A 26,323-nucleotide genomic window follows, 5' to 3' on the forward strand; every position below is an offset into this window, starting at 1 on the left:
ACCAATATTTGAAAAAAAAACACCAATCCAGAAATAAAAGATGATTTTCATTAGGTATCAAACTGTGTTGCCAATCCACTGTCCATCAAAACTGGAGAGCCATTTTGGATTCACGGCTTTACTGTTGGGAATTCTGTATTATAAAATTAGAGCAGAAATGCAGGAGGTGAATTGTTTATTTTGTTAGTGCTTTGTGTACATTGATACTACTGGGTTCCAGAAACCCATTTTCATATTGCAAATCGCTTTTGAGAGTAGTATAGAACGTTCTAATCAACATTTAAAATGTAGTGTAATTATAAATTGAAAAATAAATAGTTGTACAGAGACATTTGAACTTCTTTTTTTGTAATCAATCTAAAATAATATTGATTCTGTTTTATTAGAACATAATGCTGAGATTGTTAATTTTCTAATCATTAGAGTATTTCATTACAGTCAATTTCCGATTATCTGGGGTAATTAAAAAGACTACCCCAAATTGACACTTTTAAAGACCAAACATTTCAAGCAACAGATAAAACATGTAACATGGTTACTACTAGAAGAGGTTTTTATGACAAATAAAACACTATTTATTGACTATTGTACTATGTGCAGGATTTGTTGGAAGCAGAGCCTGCAAGCAAATTTTATACCTTGATTATTGAATAATAATATAATTACCTTAATATTAACATGATAATAATGGTTTATTTTCCTTTTAAGGTAACGAGGTTGTAACATAGTACTTATTAGGAAAAAATACTAATTATCCAGTATACGGACAGCAAGAAGAGAAAATAAAATTATAAGTATTAACAGTTTAAATATACTTATAATACACTAAAGCAAAGAGTCCAGCTTCACATAGTAGATAATAAATGACATCTGCATTCCGTGGCGTCAAAAATTCATTTACGAGTATACAGACCAATGATATGTCTCACACTAAATTAATAAACCACAAGTACATTTTAGTTTGCAATATTATGATATGTACAGTTTCAACAGAAAAGAAATATACCAGAACCATAAATTTGTAATTCATAATTTGATTACTTTCTGTGTATATTGTACAGAAACTATGTTAAAATAAATTTACCCAGCCTCTATGTTTAAATATATTTCACGTCACAACTTTGATCAAACATGTCGATTTTTATTTCATGTCTCATTATATTTATACTAGTTCTATATGTTGTACAGGGTTTAAAGTTAATTCTTTAACATTAAGTGTTTAAATATTTTGTATGAAAATGCTGTATTTCCCTTTTTATTTTATATCTTATAAATTATCATTTAAACCTATTTTGCCGTGGTTTTTGTAACTCCAACATTATCATAAATTTTTAATGTTACATTTAAAAAAATCCTATGGTAAAAAATTTTAATTGATTGTTATTTTTATGGTGTACTACTCGTCAGAATTGGTTATTAGAGGACTACATTGTGTGTGATTCAGTTAAGCTAACTTGAGAACAATTATTTTTAAGGTTTTTTGAATGTCAAAAGCATATTGTTAAGCTAATCAAAGGCTCTTGGCATGTAACTGTAGTTTTCTATATAGGTTTCTTGTGTACTTTTTTTCACCATTTGTACATACCAATTAATTGATTTATTACTAAGCCAATATTGTTACCGTGAAAACAGAATCCATAATCAGGATTTTACAAATTGGGTTTTATGTTTATTTTGGTATTAGGATAGTTATTAATTAATAATAATATTTATTCCTGTAATAAATTTAATAATATAAGGTTCATATTTTAAATTCTAAGACAGTATCTGTTCATAAACAAACAAACAAAAAACGAACAGCATGAGGTGTGCTGCAAGATTATACTGTGAAGTAGAAAACACTGCCAATGGTATGTCACATGGTATTTTGTTGAAAATATTCTATTGGATCTGTTCAAATTAAGTGTTAGATCTTTGGTAGATTGGTAGAATTGTATGCCGTTAAGAATAAATGTTTGTTAAAAAAAAACTAATTTTAGGACAGGATATTTTTATTTAAAAGCTAAGAATATGTTAACACTCTCAGTCCTACGTGAGTAAGGTGGGTCAATACGATCATATGTGCTGCAGATCAACATAGACTGCTGGAGCCGGAAGGGTTAAAATATTTAACCCTCGAACTGGCTGTTATTTTTTCCTCAGATGGCAGGCCATTTTTGAGTGTTTGTACCCGTAAACATTTTGCAAAAATATATTATTACTCAAACCTATATTTGTGTAATACATATTTTTCATGAAAATTGGATACTTATGGTTCAAAAGCATTAATGCATAAACCATAAAAATATGACTACATACACTACTTTTTTTAAGCAGTGAGACTGCCCCTTGTAAAGTGTGATAGTATTATAAATATTAGAATATGAGATAGCCAATTTATTCTTCATTTTATCTAGCAGAAAATATATAATAGTATCCAGGTTCTCTTAAATGAAAAATTATATATATTGTAAAAACTACAAATAGTACATAGAAGGCTAAATTTGTTTCTATGGGCACGGTTATTTTCAAAAATTAAAAAAAAAAAATATAATTCTCACACTAAATGTTTCCAAAATATACCAAAATTTAGCATAATAGAGCCTAAAACAAAGTTATAGCAATCTATAAACCAATATAATAAATCTTACCCATGATTATCAATTTTCAAAATGGCTAGATGAAAACAATATTTCTGGCAAGTTTTGTGACGTCAGTGTTGCCAAAACAGTAAAACAAACTTTACGATTGAAATAAGCAATTCTATCTGTTCAAAATGGTATATAAATAAATAGTGGTGTTAGTGTTGGTTTATGTACTATATGAACTGTCAAAACATGTCAGATAAGATCGACGTATCCATTGCCACTCATAAATCGATTCAGATCGACAATATGTTGATTGCCAGTTCTAGGGTTAAGAGTGATGCTATAAACAAGTCTTTAATATGTACCATATTCTATACAGTATATCTGTGTGGATTTATAATTAATTATTGATGTTATTTCAAGGAAAAAAGAACAACGTAGTTTGTAACTATAATAATAATAGTTCATCATTAAATAATTAAGATCATGTCATAAAATTATTCTGTGGAGCAGATGTCAGTCATAATGGTAAGGAAAGAACGAATATTTGAATAGCAGACCTTTTTTCAAATGTATCTATTGGTTCATTTTTCTATAACTTAATCTTATATTTTATTGACCTTGTTCGTTCATCCAACCCTGGCACAAATTTGTGACTTTCATATTGTCACCTTTTAAGAACATATTTAATTCTACAGGATACTATGTGTCATTAGGCACTTACTATAGAAATCTTGTTTACTTCTCCACTTACCTTTTTAATTAAGTCTATGTAGTATTTTCAGATTTCTTGTGTCCATTCTCTTTAGTGTTTTCATTCAGTGTCCCAACAATTAATTGTTTCTATTGCCTGTTCTTCACTAGTCTGAAAACCTTACTGCTGTATGTTCATATTTTATAAGGCAAGAATTAATTTACAGAGTGACATTATTATTCAGGGTCGGTAATGGGCAACTCTTTCCTAAAACTTCTTGGAGAAGAAATCGAGGGCCAAGGAGGGTCTCGGTTATTACCACATTGAAACTGTTACAATCGTAGCAGGCAGGGGAAGGTAAGGGGGTCTTCCTTGGATTTAGGATTATAGTAGCCTATGATACCAATCTCCAAGGTTACACACTAAACTAAACTTTCACCGTAGTTAACCCTTCATCCCAGTAATACTCATAATCAGTGATGTATTTGCTCCTAGACAATGGTTGTATACCTAGGTGTTGGTAACAGTGTCAGTTATTTTTTTATCCATTGTAGTGGCCCTTTTTGAGCAGGTATCGTCTTAACCCATTTCAGATCACTGAAGAAATGTCTTGTCATGCAGTAGCCGTGACGAGCTCAGGAGACAGAAGCGATCTGCTTTATATTTTACCTCATAATAGTTCAAACAATGTATTGTTTACTGGTGTGAGCATCGTTACTAGTCTACTGAATGCTTTTTACAATGACTCTTTCTTTGGTTTTGTCAATCAAAGTTTGTAAATATTTTATAGATCGGAGTTGTATGTAGAAGTTGAAGAATCAGCTGAATTTACTCATTGCTATGTAGCATTACTGATCTATTGTTTTCCTAAACTGATTTAAACCAGCAACTAGTTTCTAATTAATTTGCGTTTGCTGGGACACGCCCGGCAAACAAATCGATCCGCAATGGGTTGCTGGGACATGCCAGCCAAACCAAATCGATCCAAATGGGTTGCTGGGACATGCCAGCCAAACAAATTGATCCGCAAATGGGTTGCTGGGACATGTCAGCCAAACCAATCGATCCAAATGGGTTGCTGGGACATGCCAGCCAAAAAAATCGAATCCGCAATGGGTTGCTGGGACATGCCAGCCAAACAAATCGATCCAAATGGGTTGCTGGGACATGCCAGCCAAACAAATCGATCCAAATGGGTTGCTGGGACATGCCAGCCAAACAAATCGATCTGCAAATGGGTTGCTGGGACATGCCAGCCAAACAAATCGATCCAAATGGGTTGCTGGGACATGCCAGCCAAACAAATCGATCCAAATGGGTTGCTGGGACATGTCAGCCAAACAAATCGATCCAAATGGGTTAATACATACTGAAGGTTCACCCCTGATATGTTTATGTTGTCCAATAGAACTTACAAAGGATATCCCAAACCTAAAGGTGTACCTCTCTTTATTTTATTTCATTGCTTCCATCTCCTCTGGTCTCCCTTTTGTTCTCTTCTAAATTTCTCGCCAATTAACTTATCTCTTTATTTTCTTTCTATCATCAAATGGAACAGTTCTGAATATCATGTTGTAGATAGGCAGACAAAATTCCAAACAACTAAATTTCTCCATACTCCAAACTCTAAAAAAGACAATTTGAAATTGTTTATAAGTATGGAAAATTTTTAGAAGAAAGTCATAATAAGCTAGTTTGCTATTGATATAGCTTGTGAGCTTTATTCTACAAAACTGCCAAGTTATATTTATCTAAAATGTTAGCTTTATAGGATATGTAATTTAATTGTCAGACTCGCTTTCATACTATTATGTACATAAACAGGTTTACTAAACAACTGGCCACAGAATATCTCATGCTATAGTTTTCATCCTTTGTAATAACTTTTTATGCTCTTGTGGCATTTAAATTATGGTATATGTATAGTATTTTAGTGTATATTCGAGATCAAAAACTTTGTGAGGACATAGGTTTTACTTTTTGCTTAAAAATATAAATAGTCCTTCCAGCTCAGTTAAAAGAAGTAGGTGACATATTTTGTGACAACTGATATGTTAATCTTATATTTCTCATCAGATTTACATGTGCTCGATATCTCTAAAACCATAGTGATAGAAAGAATTTGTTTATAACTAAATATTTTGAAAATGCTATATGCTTCTCTAAACATCTTTTTAATTTTGTCTAGGTCCATAAATGAATTGTAAATTGTTTTTATTGGAAACGCCGCCTTTAAAGTGGTTGTGCTCGCTTATACGTTGACAAATTTTGTTCAAAGTAATACCGTTAGAATAATTGTTATAAAAATTACAAAATAGTTGGTGTCTTGTATATTTTTTTATAACTATGCTGTTTTTTTTAGTTATTTGACTTAAACATTTTTCAGGAGTCGCCATTTTTTTAATATTGAAGCAAATCACACAATAATTTTTTTTTAAAGTTTTTCTCTTATTTTTCCTAACCTGTATGTGAAGTTTAGTATCTGTAGCTTTTCTAGTTCTAGAGATCTAAATTTTGTAATAAAAAAATAGTAAATGGTAGTTACCACTGTGACATCTCCTGACCTATGGACATATTTTGTTTTGAATCATGAGTACTATTAGCCACAGAAGTTTGTAACACCTTTTGTGAACACCCTGTACATATACAGTGCTTAATTTTTACCTACAGGTGGTGATAGCAAAGCTGTAACCCCTGGAAGTCTAGTGGTACGAAATACCTTACAGAGGGAAGAGGGATTCAGGGGCCCTTCCCCAGAAAATTTGGAAAATATGTGATTCCAAAACTTTTTCTACATTTCTGAGGTGCAGCGGAAAGTTTTCCGCACGAACATGCTTATTTTTTAAGAGTGCTTATTTTTCAGGAGAAAGGTGCCAGAAGACCAAACCTCAAATCGAGCACTATTACACTAAATAATAGTTAAAAATAAATTAGTTTAATTTTTTATAGAATATTTTTTAAATTGTTTTCTTTTTTAAGTAGAAGTATTGGAGTTGTACTTAAGAAACAATTTAATAGAGATTTATGGTAGTCTTATGCTATTGTTCTTGCATGATAACTTTGATAAACGCCTTCTTCGTCTACATATTCTGTCATGCCCATATGCTACTGTATACCCTGTGCACTGTTGTTCTGTTAAAGGCCATGGCTTGTGATCTATAGTAGTTACAAATAACTGTTTCTGTTTAATTAAAGCTTTTGTACCTGTAACTTGTCATGTAAATTTTGTTCATGTCTGTAAATAATGTATAAAAAATGAACAATGATAAATTCTTACAGTGATGATGTTATATCATAAAAATAAATTATATATTATTACCGTTTGTGTTTGAATTTCTCCCTGACTTTATCCTCTAAAGACTCTATGGAATTAGATTGTAGGTTAGATTGGTTATATTGTATGGAAATGTTACAAGGACATTTTTAGGGTCCCTGGTTAACATAGGCCTATTCCTATTTCGAGAATTCCTCCAAACTGCTCCCCACTGGTCCTAAAAGCTCCTTTAACACTCCATTATCAATTAATCAGCAGATAATAAATTTGTTTTAATCACCTGTTAAAGTAAAGAGTAAAAAGTATAATAATGTATACACATTAATTTAAACAAACTCTCCAATAATATAAGTTTTATTTTTGTGAGGCCTTTCGTACTCAATGAGAACATCTTCGTGAGTTGTGTGGGTCCGAAGATGTTCCCATTGAGTACGAAAGGCCTCACAAAAATAAAACTTATGTTATTGGAGAGTTTGTTTCAATTAATATATAGTTTCCAATAAGAAAAGAGCTTCAAGAATGTATACAAATTTAAACAGGAGATAGTACATATATGTTGTTATTCATATATCAATGTCAGTTACACTTTACATAATGTCATGTTATGTACAGAAAGTTTTCTTTGTTTCTTTTCGTTTTTATTGAAATTTTAATCAACTACAGTAAAATGTCATCATTTATTACATAAGTGTGTTAACTGAAATGCCAAGGATTTCAATTGAATCGCTATTTGTTAAAAGGGCTGATGTAACAAAACGCAAACTTTCGGAAAACTGAAAAAAACTCACCAGTTTGAAAAAGGCTGCTTGTACATAGACAATGATTTTTGCACATAAACATATGATGCCCAGGAGTATATTAATGGCAATTTTTATTTGAAATATTTATGTTTCTTGGTAACAGAAATTTTTTAATTTTATGAACATCTGCCCTTTTAACAAAAATTGTAGTTTAAGGCAAGAATTCTAATAAAAATGCATCATACATTCTTTTAACATGTATATTAGTAATAAAAATTCATAAATATACATTAGTTAGCTTAAAATACCACTTAATTATTCCTTATAATGCTTTAAACGTCAAAATATTACTCATCTTCATTACCAGTGAACAGAGCCATGCTGTTGGCTAACAAGTTTTCATAGTAGTCTTGATGTTCATCTGGAACATATGGAAGAGCTTTCTCTATATCAATCATTTTGTTTAGTTTTAATGGTGCTCCCAACTCCGAATACAGCAAACTTGTTGGTAGCTGTACTTGAACCATGGTCGAGTGGGCCTGTCTGAAGGAGTGCTTTACGATTCCATTGATACAGGGCATAGCAGTGCATACACCTTTTGTTTCAGTATCGTATTCAAAATGGTACAGTAAACTGATGCCAAATGATACTGTATTTGCTCCTGTTTAGGTTTCTTCTTGGTTTCACAGGAAATGGGCGATTTCTTATAAAAGTTTGGCCACCAAGATTGGTAGTCATAGATGATGTCCTCGTTAGCCTCCACAACCAAAAACTTCTGGGATGAGCTGCTTTGAATTATGAGAGATGTTAACTCGTGTACAATGAACTCGTGGTCACGTTTTCTGAAGAGCCTCTTTATAATAGAGAAATCTCTATAGCGGCCCATACACTAGACGTGCAATGCACGCCGTGCCAAAATTGGACGAAACGTGCCAGTGTGTGGAGGTCTCCGTGCTAAGCACGCCGTGCATTGCATGGCACGATGGCAATCAAGGTCGGTTTGATTTTCGGCGTGCCGTGCCACCTGCCGCCGTGCCATCCTGCAAGTGTGTGGACCAGTCCCGCGCTACGTGCTGAGAGTGGAGTGTCTTTTGAGGTTATTTTTCGTTCTCTCGCGGCAAATACTCTCCTATATTTATCACGTCGACTGCTGACACAAAAATTTTTCGTGGGAACTAACCGTTGTTCCGTCGTTATAGCTTTTCTCAGATTAGTGTCTTGTCTTTCGATGCGTGGCCTAACCTTTTCAACACATAACTAAATGTTTCGTCATCCATTCGCAAGTAGATCCTGTAATCATTTTTATGATTTTCACGTAAGTCTTTCAGTAGTCTCATATCAGAATACATTTCTTTCTCTTTTAACCATTTTTTCGTCCATAATTGTCTTCTTCTCTTCTTCACTTTGCTATCGTCATGAATCGCACCAATCAACAATACTGTTAACGCTTTATGTTTAGTAGTAGAATATAAGAGGCATAGTAGTAAAATATCACATCACGACAATACTACACAATATCACAATACCACAACCAACTTCTAGCACGTCACGGGACTGACTAAACTGTCAGTGTGTGGGGCACAAAAGTGCCATGCCAAGCACGGCGGGCCAGTATAAAAAACTGCACGGCGTGCAATGCACATCTAGTGTATGGGCCGCTTATCGCAAGGTGAATAGCTATGGCCAACAATGGGGAAAAACTGTTTAATGTTTTTGAACCGTCCCATGTCTGTCAAGGCCATAAACGGCGTGGTTTTTATTTTGGCCGGCACAATTATCTGCATAGACATTCAAACTCATCATACAAATCAGATACTTGATCTAAAAATGTTTTCAAAAACGAACATACTTCATCTGGCCCTCTTTTGGCTTGGCCTTCATGATAGCAAAATATCCAAGACTCGTTACTCTTGATATCTTGTATACAAAACACATAAGCAGTTAGCTGGCGCAAATAAAAAAGTTCCTGAACAGGAACTTTTGGCAGCGATACGTTCTGCATGTAATCAATTGCTATGGCAAGAATATTCTCATTAACTTTATTATTCTTATCCTCAACTTCTTGCTGTATGCAAGACTCTTTAAAATAATAAAATATTAGCAATGTGCTATTCAACAGACTTATAGCTACAACAGAACAGAGTGAGGTTAGATGTATAAGCTGTCAAACAGCACTGTAACTAGCGATATTAAAACTTCCACGGTGCTCTGTTGGTTTTTGTTAAAAAGGCACTTGTGCTGCACATCTGCCCATTTAACATAAACCCCAATTTTCAGCATGCTACTATCAACACTTCTAATGATTGTACAACAGCCTTTTTAACCCAAATTGTGTATTTATATGTGTAGAGTCTGATTTTAACATAAAATGCATATCTGAAAAAATGTAACTTCAGCCCTTTTAACAAATACCGATTCAATTTTAGTCTCCCTTTAGGCTTAGGATTTATCCACGCTTGCTTAAAATAGTTTAATTGTTACTCAAACTGTTAGGGCTATTCAATAAAATTCATGAAATATTGGAGTGAAATTTCAGAGGTATTTATAACAAAGTCACACTCTCCAATTTTAGAACCTGTTCAATTTCAGAACCTTTAAATCTTACATAATTAAGAGATTGGAATACTTTCAGTGACTGACATCTCAGGGTTGTTTGGAACGCCATTGAAAAAAATACTCATGGTGTCGTTGTTCAAAAAAATTAAATTGTGTGCGAAGCTGCGGGTAACTGCTAGTAGGTCAATATGAAGTGGGCAAATTATTTGAAGTTCTGATTGTTAGTTTGAGTGTCAAAAGAAGATTAGTGAAAAACTGAAAAGGTGTGCACAAAGTTGATTGTGCCATATGGTGTAGTAAAGTATATTTTTTTATTTAACTTGTAGCACTCTCTTTAGTGCCTAGTTGATTGCCATATGTTATAAATATTTACAAATTTTTTTTAACAGCACTATTAATTAAATTTTATTATTGTATGTTACTAAGATTTTGTACAATGTGTGTACTGTAAATTCTTAAAATTCGTGTATCAGTGGCAGATTACTAAAAATTAAATAATTTATATTTTAATTTTATTGATTTTGCTATTGAATTCTTTTTCATACATTTTAGAAGAAAAAGAAAGAATAAAAATACATTTTAGTGGAGTTTTTACATTTATAAAATTCACTACCTCAACGTGACTTTTTTCTTTTTACACTTTACTAGTTATAACAAATGTTATCTTTTCTTTAATTTCTCCTTTTGCACGTAACACTTTCAAATAAACTGTTATTTATACTGTGTTTCACAATGAGTATTTTATAAATAATGCACTACATTTTATATATAACAATTCTTTATGAGTATATATCGTCCATTGATATATCTATTTATTATAGCACTGATGTTGCTTAATGTACTACTTAAATCTAACAAAAGATCTAATTTAGATTATAAAAGATTTAATAACAAAAGAAGTCATTTTTCTCAAAAGTCCTGTTCCTATTCACAAAAGGATCTAGTTAATGATGTGGAGAATAACCACCCAATTTTTATAATTTCAGTTATCGCTAACTATTCAAAAAGGTCTTCCTCAATAGGACGCATTTCTCCTTTTCTCATCACATTACTTTTTGTCAACATGGATTTATGCGGTGATGCTCTTCAGCCACAAACTTCTTGACCTTCCAGTCTGACATAGTTGACGCCTTCTTGAGTGCTCTCAGGTCGATGCTATCTAACTTGATTTTGCCAAGGCTTTCGATCGTGTCAGTTGTACACTGTTAATAAGGCTCAAAACATATGGATTTGCTGGCAAACTGCTCGAATAAATCTCAAGTTTGCTTTAATGAAGGTCTCTGTCAATTGAAGCCACGTCGAAGTTTCCACAAGGCTCCATATTGGATCCTCACCTGTTCACATCTCCATTAATGATATCACAAACCAGCTGCATTGCAAGTACATACTTTTCGATAATGACATCAAACTTTATTAGAAAGTTTCTTCTACTAGTGACTGTGACCTTCAACTTGGACTGGATTATATTGTGAAATGGTGATGTCACTGAACACAGACAAATGACTATGCAATACCGTCCACGTAAGTGATTAGTCCTTATCAGTGTGAATATACCATCTGTGATGCTATCCTCAAGTGTACATCGGATTTGAGAGACCTAGGTGTACTTTTTGTTAAATCTCTAAACTAGGAATGTCAAGTTCATACCTGTACTGCACCAGAGTGCAATTGCGTATGCTTGGTCTCATCCATCGCCTCCATAGAACACTCAACAACATCCATTCTCTTAAGCTGCTCTACTGTTTGTTCGTCAGACTTCATTTGGAGTATTGTATGAGGTCTCATTAGGCCTACCTAAAATGTGATCTTAAAAAGGTTCGAAATCGTTTTCGCCTGGTGGGCACCATTGCCACTGCTAGTCTTCTCGATTTGTCATCTTTCGAAGAAAGATGCACTGTTCAGGATATCATGTTCCTACACTGCTTTTCATCTATGAACTTGTTGAACAGATCTTAGTTTGAGGTCATCAAGAAGATTTCAACTTCTGATTTTAAGTTAAATAATCAAGCAAGCATTTTGAATACCAACGAAATTCAGTGAGATAAATTAAAATTACTTTACTTCAATTTACTTCCACGTAGGATCAATTTTCGTTCATAACATTATATATCTTGAATGCTGTTGGGTAAATAAATACATTTTCGAAAAAAGACCGAAAATTCCTGTTTTCAGCGCGCTCTAGCGTTCGTACTACTTACCACAAAATTAACGTCGAGTAGACGATCAACCCACACCAAAATAGTCCGATTACATTTTAAGCGGTGTTGCCACATCCCTTCTGACCACCAGCTGATCCCCGATGTTAAGACGGATCAGTCATACGTGTAAAACTGGCTCAAATGTTGTTCGGGGGTTCTTGAGGTGGGATTCAAACGCAACAACCACCATAGAACTATTTTGGTTCGGACTGCTTTAGTGCATTTTGTAGAAAATGAAATAATTATTTATTTTCGTTACGGATTACATAATCATTTAACATTTAAACTAACAAGGAAATGTAACTGATTCAGTGATTTGGTCGTTAGCGATACAAAAATTAACATAACATTAAAACTAAAATTATGAGTCCCAGTCCTAATGTTTACTCTTATAAATATTATTCTGTCATTATCCGCAGAGTTTGCTGTCAACATTTTCATAATACAATTTCATTTTAAAGCTAATCAAAATCAAACTTAAAGTTATGTACATCCAAATAAGTGAAAATTACAATTAAAAAAGAATACACACACACACACACACACACACACACACACACACACACACACACACACACACACACACACACACACACACACACACACACACACATATATATATATATATATATATATATATATATATATATATATATATATATATATAAATTTTAATTTAACGTAAATATATAAAGTTTTCTCTATTATGTTAAGTTTAGTTTTATGCAAAACTGGCTGTTATACAACACTTTTGGGTATTTATCTTTTACTAATATCAAATTGAACTGCTATTTAAGAAAGATATGTCTGGGAGTCATAAGACCCATATTTTAAGTTCTTTAAAAAACTATTATTTCTTTCTTTTATGTTAATTGGGAGTTTATTAAAAAGATTCGGCCCACTATATTTGTAAGACTTTCTATAAATTGATTTACTGACACTCGGTGTTGTAAAATTTCTTTGATTATAGCTTTTTGTGCAATTAAATAAATTAGTTGTACCTCTATTACCACTTCTAGGACAGAAAATTCTCAAAAACTTTAAAGCGTAGAGATGTTGAATTGGAAGTATATCTGATTGCTTCTTTAGAGGAAATTAACCATCTCTTAATTTATCTTTCGTTGTAATGCGTACATAGTGATTTTGTGTGACTCTTAATTTATCAATAAAGGTTTTGATCGTTCCTGGTCAGCAAGCAATTCCATATTGTAGTTGTGAGTGAATCAGCGCAAAGTATAGAACACGCATTAGTGAGGAATCGCAGACATTTCTTAGGAAATAAAACTTTTGAAGGTACTATACCATTATAATACTAAATCATTTTAGTTATATGATTCTCCTATGACATTTTTCATCAAAAACTGAACCTAAATACTTAAAATTATTTACTTTTCCATAATTTGATATTTACAAATATTATGAACACATTGAAGATCATGATAAACAATTTGATTCTGGAAGGCAAAACCTCTAAGTAAAAAATTAACGTATTTTGTTTTACTAACATTTATTTATAAATTGTGTGTACTTTAATTTTTAACAGTGTGTTATCTTTGAAACACGTAGATTATACTTATATACGTAAATATAAGAGTTTAAACTGGAAAAGAGCGAACAATTTGAAGCTTTTAGGGTTTTTGCGAAGCCATCATCCCACAAGGTAGAAAACTTGACAGTCTCATTCAACTCTCCTAAAAACATATAATACTTCTATTTTTTTATATAAGGAAACCCCTCTCATTGACTGGAGTAATTTTACAGTTTCTCTTAATTGTATTATTATATAATGATATGGACAAACAAGTTACTACTGCTGATAGTCTCTTTGGATTTCGAGTTTGGAAACAGCTGGAGTAACAATAAATTACGTTTATTGTTAGTCCGCCATGCTGAAAAAGGGAAACGACTGGTAGAAAACTAAAACAATAGGTTAGACTTGTGAATCTGTTTTGTTTGTGTAGATTTTTAGTTTTTATAAATTATGAACGCTCATAAAGATGCAAATCGTAGAGTTTTAGCTATTCAAGCCAAGAAGAAACGTTATAAACCAGCAAGGAGAAAATTTCCTAAGAATGAAGATGATAGTTCTACCACACCTAAGGATAAGTCAAATATGAATAGATTGTATCCAAGTAACTCTTCATCTAATGAAACGATTGAAGATGAAGAAGAGGAGCCTTATACATCAGACGAAGAAGAACAAGAGGACTCTAGTGATTACTGTAAAGGAGGGTATCATCCTGTTAAAATAGGAGACCTTTTTCAATCTAGGTATCATGTCACTAGGAAACTAGGTTGGGGTCACTTTTCAACTGTTTGGCTATGTTGGGACCTATTTGAAAAGAGGTTTGTAGCTTTGAAAGTGGTTAAGAGTGCAAGCCATTTTACAGAAACGGCACTTGACGAAATAAAACTGTTAAAAGTTGTGCGGGACAGTGATATCAGTGATGAAAAAAGAAGCAAAGTGGTCCAGTTGTTGAACGATTTCAAGATAAGTGGTGTTAATGGTACTCATGTATGCATGGTATTTGAAGTGCTTGGACACAATTTGCTAAAGTTAATCATTAAAAGTAACTATCGTGGCATTCCCATAAAAAATGTAAAATGTATTATACGCCAAGTACTTGAAGGGTTAGATTACTTACATACCAAATGCAAAATAATCCACACTGATATCAAACCAGAAAATGTTTTGTTGTGTGTTAGTGAAGGTTATATAAGGAAGCTTGCTAGTGAAGCTACAGAGCTTCATTCAATGGGCATGAAGCTACCTATTTCACTAATCAGCACTGCACCAAAGGAGTTTCAGGAACCTGCTTTAAATTCCAAAATGTCAAAAAATAAAAAGAAAAAGCTAAAGAAAAAAGCTAAACGTCATTCAGAATTATTAAAAAAACAAATGCAGCAGTTAGAAGAACTCCAAGAACAACAGACTGTAAACTCTCCAAAAGAAGAAAACGAGTCCGAAAAGAATATGAGTGTGTCTGTTGAAAACAGTACTGATAAAGAAGCAGACAATGCAAACATTCTTCCTGTTGAAACTACTTGCACTGGCACTGAGAAGTGTTTAAACGATGTAGATATTGAATCAGTGTATCAAAATGGCTGCAATAATATTGAACCCTTAAATGCAAACATTGATCAAGTTGGAGATAGTGAAAACCAAGATGTAGAAGAGGAAGAAGAGGCAATGAATACTCAAGAAAATACTAATCCTAGTAAATCAGAAGAAGAAAAACCTACAGACAGGGGTGCTGGAGAAGAAGTTGCTTTAACTGAAGTTGCTTTAACGGAGGTTGCACTTACAGAGAGGGTTAGTACTGGTGAAGGGAGTCCAATTTCTTCACCTCCGACCTCTGAAAAAAAATATAGAGGATCAGAAATAGATCCTTCACGTTGGGAATGTGAGATGGATGTAAAGATTGCTGATTTAGGTAATGCTTGTTGGGTCAACAAACATTTCACGGAAGACATTCAAACTCGACAGTATCGCTCTCTAGAGGTTTTAATTGGTGCTGGTTATAACACTTCTGCGGACATTTGGAGTACAGCGTGTATGGCGTTTGAGTTAGCAACAGGTGATTATCTATTTGAACCACATTCCGGAGAAGAATATTCGAGAGATGAAGATCATTTGGCTCATATTATTGAGCTTTTGGGGGAAATTCCAAAACGAATAATCACCTCTGGTAAACAATACCGTCAATTTTTCAACCGTAAGGGCGAGTTAAGACACATTACTGGACTTAAGCCATGGGACCTTTACGACGTTTTGACAGAGAAATATCACTGGAGTCCAGAAGAAGCAAAAGCTTTTGCTGCATTTTTACGTCCAATGCTGGATTTTGATCCAAACAGACGTGCTACAGCAGCACAGTGTCTCCAACACGAATGGCTTAAATACTAAATTATTTATTTCCTAATTTAAGGCTAACCAAATTTTTGTGTACTGTGTTTAACTTTTTGGAACTTATTGTGATATCTCATATACATACCTGTAGATTAAGACATTTTATTAACAGTCAGCAAATAACACTATCTATCTTATCCATGATCAAGAAATAAACATTTTTACGCTTCAAAATTCAGTACCAAAGTTTCTCGACATGTTTTAACTTTATTTTGTACAGATTTTAAGTATAAAAACTTAAGTATGGTGCATTATATTTATATTCATTTGAATGAAGATGTGGTGTGAGGACCTTAAAAGAAAAATTATGAGAAGCAAAATTGATATTTTTTTAACAGTGTGTATTCTATTATCGTGATTAAACACAAACAAATTCACTCATCTACGCCTAACAGTTTATCAAGTTTAAGTGTTTAGATATTACAATAAATTTTTATTGTTTTCCTAAAAACCTGACTTATTAATGGTTGTGTTAATTTAATATAAGTAAAGTTTTGAAAAAGAAGTATTTTTTATTTTTAAGTGATTTTTATATGGCAGTTCAGAAGTGATGTGTTTCAACCCTATTGTGGCAAGTTCAGCTCAAAAAGCAAGGTAATGTGAAAATTGTTAATTTTTATTTACAGTTAAGATTTACTTTATAGTAAAATTATAGGCCTAAGTTACCTGGTAGGCAATGTAGGCCCCTACATGTAATTAAATTTTAGATAGAGCCTAGATTTTGATAAGTAATCATTTGCCTATAATTTGGATTTAATGAACTGATTAAACACAAGCAAAATATTGACTCAAACCAAAAAATAACTTGAAGAAACTTTGAATAATTTGGTATATAATATAGGTTAAAGAAATAAATTATATGTTGACTTACATGCAAACAAAACTAATTTGATTGTCAGTTACATTTTTGGCTGGAGTTGCTAATCACAATTCCAATGTGTGTTATAGGCCTACTTGTTTTCCTGAAAAAGAAACTACGGTATACAAAGTTTTAGGGGTGGAAAACAGTGCCATATTAACAGTGCTTTTGTAATATTTAAAATGGAAATGTCATTTTGTTTTATTTGGTGCTGTGTTTCTCTTTATCTATGTTTTTCAGTGTTCAAAATTTAGTGCTCAAAAAAGTCTTTCAAAAAAATTTGCATTAAAAAGTTGGCAACAAAAAAATAATGCCCATAAATTCAAACTCTAGAAATGTTAATTAGGTATCATAATATGAGTATTTTGTAATAAAAAATTTCTAACTTGACAAATACTGAACACTGGTATTATCTGGGGCCACTATTTTATTAACAGAAGTTTTTGTTACTGACCTACAAACTACATTATTAGAAAGAACAGACTTTATTTGATTTAATGAGAAAATTGCATGTGATTGTATTGTGACAATTGGTTCTTGTTTTCTGCTTACTGAAAGGAAGCCGTATCGGTGAGAAGGTAGTGAGGGACTCTGTCCCTATCTACTATTTGTTATAGGCTATACCCTTGATTATGAATCCTAAGATCATTATGGATATAGCCTTGATCCTCAGAAGGACTCATAATAAGGGCTATACATACGTACATTGGGGCATTTCTAATTGGTACTTTCCCGACCTCAAATCACCTACCAGATTACCCAACGTGATCCGTTGACGGAAAGGTTGAACGAGCTGGAACATGATCTGAGGTTGGGTAAATACCGATCGGAAATGCCCCTGGCCATCAATTCTATAAAATAATGGCGTGACAGGTGACATTATTAGCAATGTTTTGTTAGTTGGCTCCGCAATGCAGATGTAGAATTAAAGAAACGTTTTGTGTGAGAAAAGTAGTTCCTCTTTTAATGTTATACAACTTTGTTATCTTTCATGTTCACACCATTAAATTTAATATAGTTTTTATGAAGAGGGTGATTTCAATAATGTATTACTATTGAAATAATGATTTGCCACTCTAATATTATATTTGTCCTAATACGTATGATCAGGAATCTTTATTGTAAAGGACAAGTTGTATAACATTGTCAACAATCGGTAAAATTAGCTAATAAACTAAGTTAAAATCAACAATACAAGTAAATAAAATTACAATTAATTAAAAACAACACTATAAAAATCCTGAAAATTGAAGAGACATGCAGATATTAATGATAAATATTCTTTAATTAATAGTTTTAAGTACTGGTTTAACTTCTGTAATGGCAAAGATATAATATTCTATGATAATGCATTAAATAACGCCCTGACATCTGAAACTATTTTGGCGCTACTGTGCGTGCACCTGACTGTACAAATGTGCCTTTGTCTGGTTTCACAATAGTGAACATCATTTGACTTGGAATACCTAGAATGGTTACATTTGATGTACAGAACAGTATACAGTCCATACATAAATGGCAAAGTGAGAATCCTAAGGCTAAGAAAAAAGTGGTTTACAATGTGCATCTGTTGGATCTTGAGAAATAAAACGTACAGCTATCTATTTTGTACGACAAACACTATACTTGCTAATCCAACATTACCCCACAAGGAAACACCATATGTTAAATGACTGAATATTAGCATAGTAGGTCTTCAACAAACGAGTAACACTATCTTTTAGGGATGTAGCATTGAAAGTTCTCTTGGCCAAACACTGTTAAAATGATTATACCATTTGATATTAGGTTTTTTGAAGTGTGGTTCTTAGAAATGTAATTTTTAAAAGCATCATCCTCATTTTTGTAGCCAAGGTTAATCCTGAGATTTTGGATGTTGTCACCATTTAAACTTAATTTATTTGCGCCACACAAATTTAATATAGAAGTGGACCCCTCATCAAAACTTAAGCTGGGCTTATAGCTTTAGGGGTCTTATCACATTGGCCTAGATTATCTGCAAATAAAAAACCATTTGCTTTATCAGAGTCAACAATAATTGGCAAATCCTTAATGTACATTTGAAACAGGTGGGCTCCAGAGTTGGAACACCATGTAGGACCCCTTTCTGGTTGTGGAGAACTCTCTTATTTCAGATTAATGTGTCTTCCCTCCAAATAATTTCTGAAACACTTAACAGCAGACAAGCTAAAACTGTATAAACGAATCACCTAATAATATAGTATAATGTATTAGTAACACAAATGTTCATTTTTATTAATATGAAATTAAATTGAAATAAGCTTCTCACTTATTCAACTATTGTACCTAATTTTCGACAAGTATCCCACTTTTCCAATTTACACAAGTTTATTTTAATTTTTTTGTTTAGTAACTAAATCTGGTTAAGTACGTACAGGGTGTCCATTTTATCTGTGCCATCATCGGTTTACCAAACACGACTAAAGTTATAGGAAATTTTAAATGGGGGATTTCGTCTACATTTTAGTGATAATTAAAAATATGAATTTAGAATTTTAAAAATTTGGCTGCCATTTCCTAATGTATAAAAATTAAGAATATTATAAAAATAATTACCAGTATAGCCAACAATCCCGTCAGGTCGTATGGGAACGGCTTTATATTTTTTTAACCATTTCATATAAAGCGTTAAAACTTTACACACAAGTACTATACAAATGATAGGCTATCTACTTTTTTATGCAAATATGTAATTTTTAATCGTGTACCATGAGTAGGCAGAAGAAAATCGTAGGTCAAATAGTTCATCAAGGTAAAGGTCTCTATTAGGAGAAAACGATGCCACAAATCTGACCTCAAATGGTTCAATTTAATTTATTGAATAGGAGCTTGTATTGTTCGTATTTCCTGTGTCAATTGTAGGGATTTTACTATTGTAAGTAATTGAAAGAATTACAACAGTGCTATTTTCAACAAACTTACATTTGTAACTTTAAACTTTAAAACTTTAAACTGCTTCTATTTTGTGTACATTGAAACTTTTGACGTCTAATTTCAAGCATTGTGTTCTAATATAGATCTTTAATTTGATGTACTACTGGACCTATGCTCTGATTTAGCATTTTCTTCCAACTCCTTGTAAGAGAGGAGCAAGAATTATCTTCTTTGTTTAAAGTTTGTTATTGACAATGGAAGGTTTTGAAAGGATAACAGGATTTCAGACATTTGCCATCGTTATAAAAGGTATAACACCTTTTATAACCTATAACGAAGGCAAATGTCCGAAATCCTGTTATCCTTTTAAGAATCATCTGCTTGTGGAGAGAATCAGAAAACGAGTCATGACCTAATTTATGTTCCTTAAGGTCAACCTTATTTTCAAAATAGAAAAAATATCTGGGAGTTACAGAAATGTTTTTATTGCTTACACACACAATAGAAGAGATCTAATATCCACTAAAAATGTATGTCTAATTCCACCTCTTCTAGGTGATTTGGACTAAACGATTAATCACATGCTTAATCATCATGGAGATCACCACCTGGTGCACCATATTCTGTTGAGTGATTATTACTTAGTACATACTGCTACATGGCTAAAAGATTGACTTTTGTTATGAATAAAACAACCTGGAAATAGAATACTTGTCATCTAATTCAATTCTTGTTCAGGATGAGTAATATTAGTTATCTTGATTAGATTTCAGAATACAAAGTGGTGAATTAGAATATTACTAATAGCTTTTGAAGCTTTGTGCCATTCTTCTAATTTTGATGTCAGCGTAGAGTATTCCATGCTCAGAGTCTCGTTACCTTAAGAATCCTTAGTTGTATAATGACAAGACTTCATGATAGTCAGGCCATGTGTCAGCACCCCTAACTCAGTAAGGCAAATTCAGATTTCCAAAAGGCTAGCTAGGATCTTTTTCTGTTGATAACTAGCATTTTCGTTATTCCAATAACGAAAATGCATTTCAGATTAATTTTCAGGGACAATAACAAGGGCCCTGTCAGGGCTTCTTTAAAAGTCAGGAGGTTGTGTTTCTGTCACATGCCATTTTGAGGGATGCTTCATTTTGACCATAAAGTTATTGAAACATGATGATCAACCTTTTGCCAAATCCAGCAAGCTTGGCTTTTTCTGGCATTTACCAACTTCTTGCCCCTATGCCTCCTCCTTTCTGTTTTTGTGGTAGTCACTTGATCCTTATCCATCCTCATCTACCTATGTTTGTGCAACTTTCCTCATGATGATAGATCACCAAGCAACGCCCATTATCAAGCTGCTGTTGCTACCATCTGTTGCAAACATTGAAGATCAGGATCTGTTGGATAAAAATCCTATCACTGCCTGGGAGGGTTCAGAAGGTGCACCAGTGATAGTCTTGTATCAGATAAAGTTATTTATGCTTGAGATTCACTCAAGTGCTCCAGTGCACAACTACTGCTTCGTACAGATTGAGGGGTTTCAGTTGTGGCTGGAAGGATGCAGTACTGACAGCTGTGCTGTGTGGCCGTTGTTATTCCAACCAAAAAATGAACAGACTATTACCGAATGGGCATTGGTGTAACCACAGGGTTCTGTACAAACAGGGCTACCACGTGCAGGCAGAACTAGAAGATAATGGAGCTCAGCTTGGGACTATGTTAAAAGCTCATTAGGCCACAAAAAGCATGGATTACTTTTAATAATTCCGTTTTGAAAAATTACTAATTAATATTTTCATGTGTTATATGGAAAGGAAATTTACTAAGACATTGGTGGTATTGGCTAATTTGGTTATGACATACAATGTCTTATATATAGTAATGTTATTTATTATATGAATATAAATAATGAGATTTGTGCAGACTCTTAAAGACATATATTTGGTGCAAGGGAAGAGGCTCAACAGGAAATTTTTGGGTTCTGAATATAAATCTTATCAAGACTGTTCTTGGCAGTTCTCTTAGTGCAATCTAGAAAGTGTGATGTGTTGCTGGCTTGGTTTAGAACCTTCTTCAAGGTAGCAATTCTGAATATGGAAGCAGCTATATGTTCTCTCACTTTCGTTCAATAGCTTCCTAAATCTCTCTTGTCACAACAATCCTGCAGGCATCAAGGACAAATTGTCATCTATACCAATGTCACCTGGTATAGATTGAATGCTGATTTTTTGCATGACCTCTGATAACAAATCAAATTACTCTTTATTTTCAAATATACAATAATTTACAGCCATTCCAGGTTCCGTACGGGACACTTGGACTGTATATTGCAAGACAAAACTTGCTAAAATTTTTTTAATCAAGTAATTGAAGGACATAAATTAAATGAACTTAGGTAAAAAATAAACAAATTTCTTTGCTCAATTAATTTCAAAGGCCTAACTTAATTAGTATTCAGTTTTAATAATGGTTTGATCCAAATGTTCCGTACGGGACAACTTTTTACTCACCTCTTGTGCATCATAAGCATCAATTCCAAAAACTCTGTAATGTTTTTAAACATTTACAACTGTAATTGTACACTTAAATTCCTAAGATTTCAATTTTTTCAGAAATGTTATTTTGTTTAATATTTTATATGAAAATAAAATGAAATAAGATCAAATGAGCAGTTCCGTTAATTTCTTATCCGTTACGGGACATGTGTGAAGGATCCTTAACAGTCACAGTACTAATTTGTTTAAAAATAAAAATAGACTGTGATCAATGTGGAATACATTTATTTAACTTAATACAATAGTTTTCCTTAAATTAACTGAAATATTTATGCACATTTATCAATAAAGTAATTCTATCTACTTGAAGTTTTAACGATGCTGTATAACAGCAACAAAAAAAAACAATGTAGGCTAAAAATGTACTTACAAAACTATGTACTCAACTTAGTTAAAATCATAATGCTGCTATTTAGGGCCCTGTTAAATAAATATCATTTTAAATTATTGAATATTGTGACGTTTTACATGACAAAACGTTTTTGTATTTTAAGAGGTTGATACCTGTTAATTATAGCTCTGTTTAATGGTTAATACTCAACAATCTAAAGAACACTTTTCTTGAGAGCACTACAAAAACAGGAATAAGTTGTAAATATTTAGGTTAAAACAAACATTTAATTTTTGGAAAATCTCATCGTATAGGCGTATTCCGTTGATTTCAAAATGACGATTTGACACTGGGTGTGGTGGGCTCCTTGATCTTGCTCATTATATTTCCATGATGAAGTGTTTGGATATCTGGCCTTGATGGCCAAAAGAATCTTTGACCGACTCTAGCCATGAAGGAGACCGCTATGTCTTGCTCCGATTTCTTTTCAACGATCCCTGTAAAATAATTAACTTGTAATGTACAATTGTTACAAAATTTACCTTGTAATATTAATATAGGCATGTAATTTTTTTTAGAGTTCTGAATTCCTGTAACCTCTGAGGCTAGGTATCAATCATCAATTAAGTAAGTAATTTATTTAAAAATATTAAACACTATTTAAAATAAACAATCATTACCTGGATACCATTGGCTGTCATATATCACTGCAACCCATGACCCCACTGCTATCTCTTCATCACCATTTGGTAGTATAGTAGGTGTACACATTTCCTCATCATCAGATTCATTCGAAGAATAGACATCCTCATAGCGTAGCGGGGCTGCCTTGAGAGGTCTTCTTCCGCTTTGGAAATATTGTATTTTCTCATTAATGATTTTGCAGTCCGTGCAACAAGTATATACTTGTAGAGTCATACGGCATAAAGTAATAGCATTGCCGAATTTCAGGAATTGACTTTAGGTCTGACCATTTATTCTCCATTTTCCTGTGCATGATGTTGTACATCTTCTTCAGACACAAAGAAAATGTGTGTCCCTTTTATTTCTTCTTTGGCACATTCATAAAACTCATAAGGATTTGAGATTATTCTTTTTCTTGACCTGATTTTTGATCCATACTCTGTGCTTTATGGCTCCCCCTATATCGCATCAACAGAGCCTTTTCCATGTGAAGTTGGGAAAAACAACCAGTCAAAATCAATTTTAAAATCATTTTGCAGTGAACACAATAGTGAAGCTGTGTATTTGTTTTTAAATTGAGAAGAGGGACCATCAGAGAAGATTGAGAGTTTTTTCTACATTAGGGAACCTTCTTAGAATGTCTTCAACTAGTTTATACAGAAAAACTTTAATGCTCAGTTTTTGATGTGATAGGTCATCACTCACAATGGTGTATGAAGTTGTTGCAGTTACCAGTCCAAACACAAGCTGTAAATAAGGTTACTTGTTGATGAGACCAATGTGCAGACTGGATCTCATCCTGTGAAATGAGAGAAAAGTTTTCTGCAAAATCAATCTGCAGAATTCCTAACTTTGGATCAATTTTCGAGTTTCCTTGTTTCAAATTCTTCTGATTGCACATTTTTAACATAGCAATGTACTCTAAATGTAGGCAATTGTTTTTTTATTTCACATATTACATCCTTAACAGTACCGGCTGTGCTCAACTTGTTTCGGCATATTTTCAATGTCTATCCATTGTTTCCACACTATTTTTTTCCCTTCATCATAATCATCACATGTTAACACATGTTCAAGTTCATTTTCAGCCACACTTTGGCACTGGGAACAAGTTCCCTAACATACAGTTTTCTTGGTTAAGCTGCAAACCAGTTTTCTCAATAATTCTTTACCATTTGGTACAAGATCCTTATTGAGTATTTTATTGCTATGCAAAGATTCTAACAGATAGTTAAAATTTCCATGATATTTACACACACATACTGTATGTGGTGTATCACTAACTAAAAAGGACATATTTAGGTCGCAGTTCATAAAATGTGGTCTTTGTCACTTGATGCATGCCTGTTTCTTTAATGAACTGTTGGTAGGCTTCTTTGACGGACAATGACAAGAAAACCTTTTTTGCACAGTAATTCTTTTATTTGTTACAGTATCCTTTATTGACTTTGTATCCCTTTTTTCCAGGAGCTTGTGGTAGCTTATATCATCTCTAGTAAAAAAATCCTTGACAGTTTTGCTTTACAGCAATCGGAAAGTTTACTTTTACATTTATGAGGGTTTTTTTTGTCGATATCAAATTTTGGGTATTCTAAAATCAGTTTTCTGACTACAGCACACTTCTTGGAGGGACTCTCTGGTAACATCATTTTCTTAATCCTTTTCACAGCCTTTTCCTAAGCTCTGAGGTCTTTTATATGAGCCAAGTTCTGAAGAGCCTACATTAGGACAATTTGAGTCTTCACCCAATTTAGCCAACCTTTTCCGCTCTCTTTGTTTTCGTTTCCTTAAAGTTTCTGATTTTCTTTTATTTTCTAAGATATCTGGCCTACCTTTAAGAAGATCTCTCTCCTTAGCTCTTATGGCTGTAATACGTTGCCTTTCCTTTTCCCGGTGTGCAGCAAGTCGCTGAGGATCCAATCGTAACTTTTCAAAATATCTTTTCTTTCTTTCTTTGTTTTCCATTTTCTGAAAAGATAAATACATATTAATGGTTTAACTCTAGGTTAAAATGATTTAGGGCCATAAGGCTCTTGTTGAAATTTGGCTGTAAAACATTTAAACAGACATTTAATGTGACTTTTGGAACCACAATACAAATGTCCCCGTACGGAAACTACTGTTTCATATAAAAATACTGAGTTTTAAAGACTATTGATTGTACAAGTGTATTGATGACTTCACTTACCTAACTTTTGGAGGGTTTGATGAATTTGTCTTCGTTAGTTTTCTCAGGAAGTTAACTTATCCAACTTTTTTGGTTCCGTACGGGACACCAGTGATCACTTTTGAAGTTGATATATCTGTAACAGCTCTGAACTCACAAACAAGTAAACTCAGGTTGACAGTGTTTGTTTTTGAGGTTATGTTGATGTAAAAAACCAAACAGATGAGATTTGACAAAAAATAAAGAAGAAAATCAAGTGTGCAACTTGAGGACTTTTAAAGGCTTTGTATACAGTACCAGCTAGTCCAACTTTTGATAGTAGTAAAAAAACTAAAATTAACAAGAAAATTTTTAATTTAACCTTTTGATTTTGTTAATTTAGAATGTTTAAATGCCTTTTCTTACAAAATATTATAATGTAATTTTATTTTTTTGCACTTGGGCTCATTATTTCTGGAATGGCTGATTACAATTTCAAGCTCACTATTATGAAAATACCGGCACATGGGCCGAGGCCTGTGCGTGACGGTGAGCTCTTATTTAAAACCATTTTAATAGAACAGATTTTTTTATAAATCCATACAATATGCAAAATTCAGCTTACACAATCAGTTCTACAAAATAAAATAAAAGTTACGAAAAAAATAAATATCTAAGCAAGCGGTTTGAACATGTTGTATATGCTGACATGACGGCAAAGCAACTGAAAGTAGTTATAGTAAATGTAGTTAATAACGGTAAGTGGGAGTGAGGAGAGACTCAGCGTTATCAGAGCCTGATTTATTAAATGTTTAAATAATCATTTGGCAGAGGAGTACATCAGAATCGATTCAACATATTTTTCTTCCTGTGTGATATGGGATGAGCTACCTTGCTAATCAATCAAATAAGACGTTAAA

General features: G+C 33.0%; 1 protein-coding gene across 3 annotated transcripts in view; it reads left to right on the plus strand.

The window, feature by feature from the left end:
- The first annotated feature begins 13,899 nt into the window (after positions 1–13,899).
- Positions 13,900–26,323, plus strand: part of LOC124353535 (SRSF protein kinase 3-like) — a 50,748-nt gene continuing 38,324 nt past the window's right edge. For all 3 annotated transcript variants that reach the window (XM_046803417.1, XM_046803419.1, XM_046803418.1), the window contains exon 1: positions 13,900–16,533. In XM_046803417.1, the coding sequence (XP_046659373.1) occupies positions 14,011–15,936 (1,926 nt within the window). In that variant the 5' untranslated portion in view covers positions 13,900–14,010 and the 3' untranslated portion in view covers positions 15,937–16,533. The remainder of the gene's footprint in view (positions 16,534–26,323) is intronic.

The sequence above is a fragment of the Homalodisca vitripennis genome, chromosome 2 (assembly GCF_021130785.1).
Source record: "Homalodisca vitripennis isolate AUS2020 chromosome 2, UT_GWSS_2.1, whole genome shotgun sequence".
In the NCBI taxonomy this organism is placed as follows: Eukaryota; Metazoa; Arthropoda; class Insecta; order Hemiptera; family Cicadellidae; genus Homalodisca; species Homalodisca vitripennis.